Source organism: Lepidochelys olivacea (genome assembly GCF_965140295.1).
Source record: "Lepidochelys olivacea isolate rLepOli2 genome assembly, chromosome: 1".
NCBI classification, from domain to species: Eukaryota; Metazoa; Chordata; order Testudines; family Cheloniidae; genus Lepidochelys; species Lepidochelys olivacea.
The window spans coordinates 122,200,418-122,211,374 of NC_140411.1; the positions used below are offsets into that span (position 1 = coordinate 122,200,418).

At 48.8% G+C, this 10,957-nt stretch overlaps 1 protein-coding gene and 1 long non-coding RNA gene across 6 annotated transcripts in view; one reads left to right on the forward strand and one right to left on the reverse strand.

Moving 5' to 3' along the window:
- CNGA3 (cyclic nucleotide gated channel subunit alpha 3) overlaps nucleotides 1-2,108 on the forward strand; it is a 58,597-nt gene extending 56,489 nt beyond the window's left edge. For all 5 annotated transcript variants that reach the window (XM_084639368.1, XM_084639367.1, XM_084639369.1 and 2 more), the window contains one exon: nucleotides 569-2,108. In XM_084639368.1, coding sequence (XP_084495494.1) covers nucleotides 569-1,980 — 1,412 coding nt within the window. In that variant the 3' untranslated portion in view covers nucleotides 1,981-2,108. The remainder of the gene's footprint in view (nucleotides 1-568) is intronic.
- Nucleotides 2,109-2,154: 46 nt separating this feature from the next.
- On the reverse strand, nucleotides 2,155-9,991 carry LOC311526411. Its single transcript, XR_014713002.1, has 3 exons — nucleotides 9,847-9,991; nucleotides 6,242-6,343; nucleotides 2,155-2,356 (listed from the first exon to the last, which is right to left on the reverse strand). It is a non-coding gene; the product is annotated as an uncharacterized lncRNA (long non-coding RNA).
- Nucleotides 9,992-10,957: the final 966 nt, after the last annotated feature.

A 10,957-nucleotide genomic window follows, 5' to 3' on the forward strand; every position in this document is an offset into this window, starting at 1 on the left:
CAACGTGAGGAAGAGTATCAGAATCTGGTCCTTTATCGCTGTGAACATCAGGGAGTAATAATGCTCCCACTCCTGGTGTGGCTTATCTATTTGGACCCTGATCCTGCAATGAGATCTGCACAGATAGAACCAACACCCACATGGAGCTATACTGACTTCATTAGGGCTCCATGTTTCAGTGGTCCAAAGGATTGTCTCTGTGAGTTTGGGGGCCTTTATACTGTAAGCTCTTTGGGGCATGTACTGTCTCTTAGTGTATATCGAATGCTTATCACAGTGGAGCCCCAGTCATGGTTGAGGACTCTGTGCTATTGTAATTCTTCTACTACTACTAAATATAAAGCTTATACAATATCTTGTTATGAAATATACCAGAAACCTATGGAAAGTACACTAATGTCCATATGTATTATGATAAGTTTAAAATGTAATAATGTCTTCAGTATTTGCAAGCAAATAAGAATCCTTCAGTCATATGCTGCTGGCTGTTTCTGACTAATTGTAGGTTTGTGGCCCAGCTTTGTAATGTATTCTAACAAAAAACTGTTGTTTTTTTTATTCTTTTAAGGCTTTCTTGAACAAGGTTTACTAGTCCAAGATGAAAAGAAATTAAGACAACATTACACTACAACTGCACAATTCAGATTGGATATGCTCTCTCTGTTACCAACAGACCTGGCATATTTAAAACTAGGGTTTAATTACCCTGAACTACGGTTTAACCGCTTGCTGAGGTTTGCCAGGCTATTTGAGTTTTTTGACCGCACAGAAACCAGGACAAACTATCCAAATATGTTTCGGATTGGAAATCTTGTCTTGTACATTCTTATCATCATCCACTGGAATGCATGTATATATTTTGCAATTTCAAAGCTTATTGGGTTTGGAACTGACTCCTGGGTCTATCCCAATGTGACCCATCCAGAATATGGACGTCTGTCCAGAAAGTATATTTACTGTTTGTATTGGTCAACACTGACACTGACGACAATTGGAGAAACTCCGCCTCCGGTGAAAGATGAAGAGTATCTCTTTGTGGTCATTGACTTCTTGGTGGGTGTGCTGATCTTTGCTACCATTGTCGGTAACGTAGGATCTATGATTTCAAACATGAATGCCTCCAGGGCAGAGTTCCAGGCCAAAGTTGATTCCATAAAACAGTATATGCATTTCCGAAAGGTGACAAAGGATTTGGAGGCCAGGGTCATTAAATGGTTTGATTACCTCTGGACCAACAAGAAAACAGTAGATGAGAAGGAAGTTCTTAAAAACCTGCCTGACAAACTTAAGGCTGAAATTGCTATCAACGTCCATCTGGACACGCTAAAGAAAGTGCGTATCTTCCAGGATTGTGAAGCTGGGCTTCTTATTGAGCTGGTGCTGAAGCTGAGACCTACAGTCTTTAGTCCTGGAGATTATATATGCAAAAAGGGGGATATTGGGAGAGAAATGTACATCATTAAGGAGGGGAAGTTGGCTGTGGTGGCAGATGATGGCATAACACAGTTTGTTGTCCTAAGCGATGGCAGCTACTTTGGTGAAATCAGCATCTTAAACATCAAAGGTAGCAAATCTGGTAACAGGAGGACAGCCAACATCAGGAGCATTGGTTATTCCGATCTATTCTGTTTGTCCAAAGATGATTTGATGGAAGCCCTCACTGAATATCCTGATGCCAAAAAGGCATTGGAAGAGAAAGGGCGGCAAATTCTGATGAAGGACAATTTAATAGATGAGGAGGCAGCAAAAGCAGGAGCTGACCCTAAAGACTTGGAAGAAAAAGTGGAAAGACTTGAAAGCGCTCTGGACAATCTACAGACTAGGTTTGCTAGGCTCATGGCAGAATACAACTCAACCCAACTGAGAGTAAAGCAGAGACTCACTAGAGTGGAAAACAAAGTGAAGAAATATGGAAGTGATTCCTTATCTGATGGAGGGGAAGAGTCTGTAAAAACTGAGGAAGTGGAGAAAAAGAATTAATAGCTCATTTATATTTCTCATTTAATCTAGAATATTTCAGCATGTAAAGCCATAAATATATATAAAAAACATATTATATATGTGAAAACACTCTCACACATGATTATTTTTATATGGACTCCAAGAGAATAGCTTTTTAGAGTTGTTAATTAAAGGAATATTTTCTTGTAAATAGGAAATTGTTACCTTTTATCTTGTTTTTAGGAAGAGACTTTGGATTGCTATTTGGGTCTTTTTTTGTACTGATGACATGTTACTTACGAGTTGTGCTCAGATTATCTTTAATGTGGTATGTATAGATCTTGACACATTTAATTGTTGTTTATCTCTTTCCATGCTCTTGTTGAAGGAATCATGTGTAAAGTAATGGACGCTTCTAGAAAGAGGAGACAAATCTGTATTAATAATTAACTATGCTATGTCCACACCATCTACCTTGGTAGCCTAGTAACCTACTAAATACATGTAGTAAATCCAGACTACCCAAAATCTATATTCTTTCACAGCAATGTGAAGGAACCTATAGGAAAGGCCTGTCTTGGCTATATAATCTGTTACATGATATGAAATACCTAGGTACCTGAATGCCATGGATCTCGAAATGATTCCTCTCTCCTGTGCTGTGGTCATTGGAAAGTCCTTGTAGAGCACTCAGTGGTGCTTAATTTGCTCTCAGTGCAGTTCTTCTATGGTTTCTCCACTCCACAACTGTTATATTAACTGAACTGCATTAACTTGTTCCTAATCCCTTCCATGCTGGGATAATCCTTGCATGAAGAAAACCCCTAAGGGGTAGTCAGTCCTGGCAACAGGGCTCCATTAAAGCTGAGAAGAGACATAGCATCCTCCCCCGCAAAGCTTTCTGCTTTTATATAGAGGGCCTATTCTCCATCCCCTGGGATTTCATCTGGCTTTTGGGGCAGAACTGCTACCTATAATGCCTGGGGCCAACCCCTATTGAATCATTTGAGGAAAATTTTGTGAGGGGGAAGCAGATTTTTCTGCTCTGATCCTCCACCTAGATCTCCATCTGCAAGTATTTCTGCAGGGGAGGAAGATCCTGGCTCCTGTTAGGAGGCCTTTCCTGATATTAAGGCTCAGTTTTCTTTCTCTTCATTTTATTTTATTACTCCTGTTATAACACCACCTCCTCCCGCCCGTGCCAGCCTAAAGAATTCCTCTGCCTTCTTGGAATTTACAGCTTTTGGATATCTGTTACCATGGCACCACTTCATCATTATTGAGCTAAGCTAGACACAATTTACTCTTAATTTTCCTCAAGACAGCCCCTTCAGGCCCCTAACCATTCTGGTTGCTCTTCTCTGAACTTGCTCCAGGTTGTCACTTATCATTCTAGTAAATTTCTGCCCTGAATTGAATGCAGCATCCCAGGTGCAATCACATTAGCAGGCAAAATTATATTGAGGATTTTTACTGCCACATCACTAGGGCCCTACCAAATTCATGCCCATGAAAAAATGCCTCATGGATCATGAAATCTGGCTATTGTAGGGATAGGGCACTCCTACTGTGTGCTGACCTCCTGCTGCTAGCACCTGTGGGACTGGGGAGGGACGGGACTTCCTCTTCCCCTGCAGTGGCCACTCCCAGGACCAGATCAGACCCACCTCCAGGAACATTCCCTGGCTGCAGGAAGCTCTGTGGCTCCTGGCTGGAAGCCCAGCTCTGAAGGCAGCGCAGACATGGAGCTTCCTGCAGCCAAGGGACAGTGGTGGATTAGCCACTGGGCCTATGGGGCCCATGCCCAGGGACCCCAGAAAAAATCTGCGGCCAGGATTTGGAAGCCCGGAGTCCTGGATGCCGAGCGGGGGAAGCCCTCGTGCCCCAACCCTGCTCTGTGGCAGCAGGACCAGGGGGGCAGGGCAGTGGAAGGCCCCCACAGCAGCCCTCGACCTCGTCAGAAGCCGTGGGACAGGGTAGGCTCCCTCCACCCCAGCAGTCCCCAACCCCATCCCCAGCAGAATCTGCAGGATGAAGGAAGCCCCCCAGCGACAGTGTTCCCTCTAATTTTTCCCACCCACGTGTGGAAAGAATTTTGTTATGTGCACCAATATGGAGGTGATGTGTCACACATCAGCTCCATATCGATGCACATAAAATTCAGGTGGTGGGGTGGGGGCCAAGGGATTTGAAGTGTGGGAGGGGCTCAGGGCTGGGGCAGAAGGTTGGGGTGCAGGGGCGTGAGGACTCTGGCTGAGGGTGTGGGCTCAGGGCTGGGGCTGGGAATGAGGGGTTTGGGGTGCCATGGGGCTCTCCAGGGCTGTGGTGGGGAGAGAGGACTCTCCCCTGCCCAGCTCCCTCTCCCCACAGCAGCACCTGGGCTGGAGAGGAGAGGCACCCCTCCCCCATCCCTGGCAGGGCTGGGCTGGGTCAGGGGCGGGGCGCCTCTCCCCCAGCTGTGGCAGGTCCAGGCTGGGCCAAGGGAGGGGCTCCTTTTCCCCGGCCATGGCAGGTCCGGGGTTGGGCTGGGTCTGTGTCAGGGCTGGGGGAGGGGTGCTGTGGCAGGTCCAGGGCTTGGGGAGAGCCATCTCTCCCCACTGCAGCCCTGAGCGCCTGCACAGCACTTAATCCTGGCTGCACAGCTTAGAGGGAACTTAGTCCAGTGGCCCCCAACCCCATCCCTGGCAGAAGCCACAGGGTGCCAGGGGAAGCCCCCATGCCTGATCCCACTCTCCAGCTGAAGCACCGTGTGGGTGGGTGTGGTGAAGCCCCAGCAGCCTCACCCTGGTCCCTCGCAGAAGCACAGGAGTGGCAGGGAAAGCCCTAGCACCAGAACCCCCTCTGTGGCCCTGGGACTGGAGGCGGTCTCACTCCCTGCTGCGGGCCTTGACGAGGACAGAGCTTCTCCGGACTTGGGGCCACAGTGGGGCGGGGAGCAGAAAGGAGCAAACAGGGCTGCAGTGGGGAGGGCAGAATGGGGGGGACCCTGGGTGGAACCGGGGCACCCCGGGGAAGAGGCAGAAAGGGGTGGGGCTGTGGATGGGACCACAGGTGGAAGGGGCAGAACGGAGGTGGGGTCACAGGCAGAAGGGGTGGAGAGGGGCCCTGCCTTTCTCTAGCCCAGAGCCCCAGGATATCTTAATCCAGCTCTGCCAGAGGACGTTCCCGGAGGTGGATCTAACCCGGCTCTGGGAACAGTCCCTGCAGAGGAAGTCCCATCCTTCCCCAGCTCTGTCAGAACTAGCAGCTGGAGCCCGGCCCATGGTAGGAGCCCCCAGCTGGGGCACTCACTGCCCTTCCCCTCCCCGGCTCTGGGCCTAGCACTTGGGGGCTAAAGGGGCCTTGGGCTGGCTGGGGTGGGAGGACCACGATGTCCCCCTGACCATGGGGCACTGGGCGGTTGCCCACCTGCCCAACCCTTCCCCCTCCAAAGTGATGGCCCCCGAGACCCTGCGACCCTCACTTGTGTTCTGCTGCTGGCACCAGCACTGGCTGTAGAGCTGGGCCCCCAGCTAGCAGCCACCGCTCTCCAGCTGCCCAGCTCTGAAGGGAGCTCTGCTGCCAGCAGCAATGCAGAGGTAAGGGTGGGAATCCCGTCACACACACACCCGCCCCCCATAACCCTTTTTTGGGTCGGAACCCCTACGGTTATAACACTGTGAAATTTCAGATGTGAACATCTGAAACTGTTAAATTGACCACAATGAGCCATGAATTTAGTAGGGCCCTACAAATCGCATTGCAAACTCATGGCTAGTGCCCTACACTGTGTTCCTCCCCTTGAGCCTCTTTTAGCATTACTACTTCTCAGGTTTCTCTCTCTCCCATTGGGTGTGTTTTGGATTATTCCCCCCAAATGCATTAGTTTGCTTTTCTCCCTTTAGTCTTGTTTTTGTATTTCCTGCTCATGTCCTGAATATGTCTAGTTTTCCTGCATTATTTCTCTGTTCTCACTGCCATTTGAAGGCCCTCCAAATATAATGTGAAAACTTGTCTCCACTGAAGTTAATGGCAAAAGGTCTTTATTGAACTCAGGATTTCATCTTTAGTGTTATCTGCAGTTTTATTTACATGCAGTTTATTTATTCCCCAGCTTCCTCTCAGCTCTAAATCCCACTGATTAGACAACCCATTGTGGTTTTGCCATTATGTCTCAGATCTATTGAATTTCAAATAAAAGCAGTTGACAAGATAGGTTCTGTGCTCAGTGAGATGCCTATCTGTTCTGTCATTCTCCATAAGTTGGTTCAGGGGAGACTAGGGGCAGGTCTACACTACTGCTTAAGTCGATCTAACTTACATTGTTCAGGGGTGTGAGATGTTCTCCCGCCAACATAGCTTATGCTTCTCGCCGAGGTTGAGTAATTACAGCACCGATGTAGTGCTGTAGTGTAGACTTGCCCTAGGAAAAGTGTAATAATCATTATTCAGAGAACTGAAAACTTTCCCTTCTGCCAGGCAAAACAGATTCCCTGACAGATCAGCCAGGCACCTTGAGCATTGCCACTGCAGCCACAGAAATGTACTGTCTAATGCTCGTAATAGTTCAGGGCTTCCTCTTCCTCAGCTCTTCAGTTGAGACATTACATTTAGCTTGTATTATTCTCTGCTTATTTTAATAGCTGTGGCATGAAAGTGCTTTCAGCTTCAACCATGTCTATCTCTGTGTTGTTACTGTTCCATTAATGCTTTCTCTCTCTGACATGCACAGCTGTGGCCCATAAAAGTTTGATTCTTTAATACATTGGGGTGCTAAAATCCATTTTGCTTCATGTTGGAACAAATGTGGCCTCTGAAATCATAGTAAGAAGCTGTTACTCTTTCCTTTCTTTCGCCTGATGAATTTTATGGGGCTGTAGGAGAAACATCACACATATTGCCTCTTGTGAACTCGTTCAGTGTCACCTTAATGAAGCTGGCCAAACATAACTCTGAGGTTCTACTGCAGTAAGAGGCTTGCTTTATTTCTGGTTCTAAGTGAAGAAACACATTTTATAACTCTACATCCTTTTGCAAATTAGAAGCAACTTCATAACCCTTGTGGAGGAGTGAGCTAAGCTTCTCAGTGCCCATGTGGGGTGTCAAAGTTCCCAGCAGAGCTGTGCCAACAGTACAATTGCTGTAGCTGATCCTGAACTGGGGTGGAGATTGCCCAGACCAAACTAGGCAGAGGAAGTCAGATTCTTCAGCGTCTGGCACACTGTGTAAATGACTACACAGTGTAGTCATTTACACTTGGACAAAGTGGATGTAACATGCTACACCTCTGAGTTGACAGTGCTTTATGCCCACTTTGTCCAAGTGTAAATGACTACACTAGGTGCAAGGCAGTAACAAGCCAGTAACAAATGTAAACTTCTGTCTCACCACACTGGTTATCAAGAAGTCAAAAATGCAGTCTCCTAAGGCATCCCAGCCCTTATTTCACCCCAGGCACTAGACTTTATGATGAATGGTTACTGAAAACCAGGGTCATCAAACAAAGGGTTCTTCTGATTTCAAGAGATCAGTCACAGAGCCAGGTCAACTCAGATCTTACCCAACAGTCACACTGCTGCCAATCCTTTCGTAACTAAAGCTAAAGGTTTATTTATAAGAAAAAAGAAGAGAGTTTAAAATAGTTAATAGATCATATATATACAATCATTGCAAAGTTCTTGTGATGTTACAGTCTGCTGACTTGTAAAGTCGCCGGGAACTTCCAAAAGATTGGACTGTCCCTCAGTCCAGAGATTGGAATGCTCCTTAGAGTTGTAAGTCCATAGTCTAGAGAATCAGAGCAGGAAAGAGGCACCATGGAGATGATTCAGGGGTCTTTTATATCCTCTGCATGTGGATGGAATTTTACTATCCCAAACAAACCCCCAGCATAGTTCATGGCAAAGTACAAGCACAAGATGGAATCCAGGGTCTCATAACCATGTCATATTAGCAGGCCACGTGCCCTTACATCGCTTGCTGGCTCACAGGGGCAGCCACTGGCCACTTGGAGGCTAAAGTGTCCACAGGATGACATGATGGGCTGGACAGTTCTTCTATGGCCCACTGTGAGAGAGAGAATTGTCTTTGGGGGGCCATCAACACAAAGCTGTTGGACTTCAATGTGGATTCTACCTGATAGGTGTTACCCTAGGAACAAATGCTTTTGGGATATAGATATATAGCCACTATTCATAACTTCAGGTACAGTGGTGATACATGGATAATCATCTTTAGTGAATCATCACTTTTCCATTGACACCTTACCTGATATGTTTTGTTACAATTGTCTAACAGTGGCAATATTAATGCTATAAATGGTCATATTTCCATCATACAGCATCACCCTGATCAATTCCAATATTCCAAGAAATGTTCTAGCCATCAGTGGGCAGAACCGTATTGATTTTGATGGAAAATCAGAAGGGGGAAATGGGGGACCCATAGGGCCCCCCCATACTTGGTTAGTAAACCCATCAAATTTAACCAACTCTGTAATCATCTATAGATCAAAACAACAAAAATGACTGATAGCACTCATGAACAGTCATGAACACCTTCCAGAATGACAGCCCCCTAGGTCAGCTCTGCCCATCAGCCACATGGTGTACAAAATGTTGACATTCTGGATGATTTATCTTCCACACAGGAAGAAAAGAAATAAAAATGGGGGGAAGGAGAGATGGGGTGGGGGCAGGAAAATCAGCACGTGTAGGCTCCACTCCTAAAAATTAGGAAATCTAGGCAGCCACCCTAACAGGAGTCCTGGCTCGCACTGGTATAACAAAGGTAGGGTTGCCAAGCGTCTGGTTTTTAACTGGAATGCCTGGTCAAAAAGGGACCCTGGCGGCTCTGGTCAGCACTGCTGACTGGACCATTAAAAGGCCAGTCAGCAGCACAGTGGGGCTAAGGCAGGCTCCCTGCCTGCCATGGCTCATGAAAGCCGTGTCATGTCCTCCCTACAGCTCTACATGAAGGGGCAGCCAGGGGATTCTGCATGCTGCCCCCCCACCCCCGCGTGCTAGCTCTGCAGCTCCCATTGGTTGGGAACTGTGGCTAATGGGAGCTGTGGGGGGCGGCACCTGTGGACAGGACAGCACGCAGAATAACCTGGCTGCACCGCCACATAGGAGCCAGAGGGGGGATATGCTGCTGCTTCAGGGAGCTGCTTGAGGTAACCACCGCCCAGAGCCTGCACCCCTGAACCCCTCTGCCCCAGCCCTGATCCCTCTCCCACCTGCCGAACCTCTCAGTCCCAGCCCAAAGCACTCTCCTACATCCAAACCCTTCATCCCCGGCCCCACTCCAGACTCTGCACCCTGCAGCTGGAGCTCACCCCGCCCCCCCCCCGAACCAGCCTGTTGAAAATGAGAGAGTGAGGGTGGAGAGACAGCGAGCAACGTGGGGGGGGGGGGGAATGGAGTGAGAGGGGGTCAGGGCCTCAGAGGAGGGCGTGGGCAGGGCAAGAGTGTTCGGTTTTGTACAAGTAGAAAGTTGGCAACCTAAACAGAGGGCAGGCTGTGGACTGGTCTATTTCTGTTAATGATCTAGCATACTGGACAGGGGGGTGGGGGGGGGGAACCATGGAGCAATGTCTTTGTGCCTGATGAGCCAAAGCAATAAATTACCAAGTGCAAAACAATGGTAATGAGCTATAAATGGATGTGTGTGGGGGGGGGGGCAAGGAGACAGGGGGGCAGGTTTGTAACACAGAGAAGGATGGGATGGCCACACAACGTTGACTTAATCCCAGGTTGACCCTCCCCCCTTCTTTGACAACAGTTTCATGCTGTGTGATCTCGCTCCCCACCCCCACCCCTGCCCCTCACCCTCAAAAACACTGTGATTAAGCAAAGAGCCCCCCCCCCCCTCTTCCCGGGGGGATACTGCTGTTCATCCCAAACCCTTATAGCCTTAACTACAAACCCTCGCGCTTTGCGGCCGTGCTGCATGCATCGTCCCGGGAGGCCTGTGGCTGTGTTTTTGTTTCCCTCGGTGACATCAGGCAGCGCCGTGCCAGGCTTGCATGTGAAACCCGCCTCCCTGAGTACAGGGGTGCGAGCATTGTATGGCAGAGGCCCTGCCCCTCCCCTGCCAGCTGTTGGTGCTGCTACATAGCAACAAAACATTCGCTTTCCAGCCTTTCGGTGTTACCCAAAGCGCTTCCCGAGCTGGCCTCCTGTGTCAGGAGGAAATGTTATTTCACAGTGCTCTGTGTCACACTGCCAGGATCACACTTTCTGGCTGCACCCGACAGAGATAGACCTGACTGCACCCTAGAGAGGCTTATGAAATAAATTAGATCTAATAAGGGGGAATAACAAGAGAGTAGGGAGCAGTGTGTGGACAGATGAATGTTTATGGGTAGAGCCCTACCTAATTCAAGGTCCATTCTGGTCAATTTCACAGCTGTAGGATTTGAAAATTAGTCAGTTTCATGTATTCAGATGTTTATATCTGAAATTTCAGGTCCTGTGACTATGAGGGTTTTAACCCAAAAGATGGTCGGGGGGCGCGGGGATTGCAAAGCTGTTCTAGGGGGGTTGTGGGATTGCCACCCTCACTTCAGCACTCTACCTCCAGCAACCTCCTGCGAGTAGATACCCAGAGGTGGGACTGATCTTCCCTTGAGCATGGCTGTGCAGGGGAAAAGGAAGTCCTGCCCCTTCCCAGCCCAACCAGGACTAACAGCTAGGAGCCGCAGCTGGGGTGCTCCCAGCAGCACAGGGGGCTATCAGCCCCACCTCCACCTCTGCGAATCTGCCGCAGCTGCAGGAAGCTCTGGGGCTACTGCCCAGCCCTGGCAATTCCTACAGCCAGCATAGGGACCTGGAGGTGGGGCTGATGTCCACCCCAGAGCAACTGTGCAGGGGACGAGTAAGTCCTGACCCTCCCCAGCCCAGAGGGGACTAGAAACTGGCGTTAGGGGCATGGTAGGAGCCCGCAGCTAGGGCCCCCCCCCAGCCCTGTCCCTCCCCTCCAATAGCTCAGTTTTACAGGAGGTCTGATTTCATGGTCCATGACACATTTTTCACCG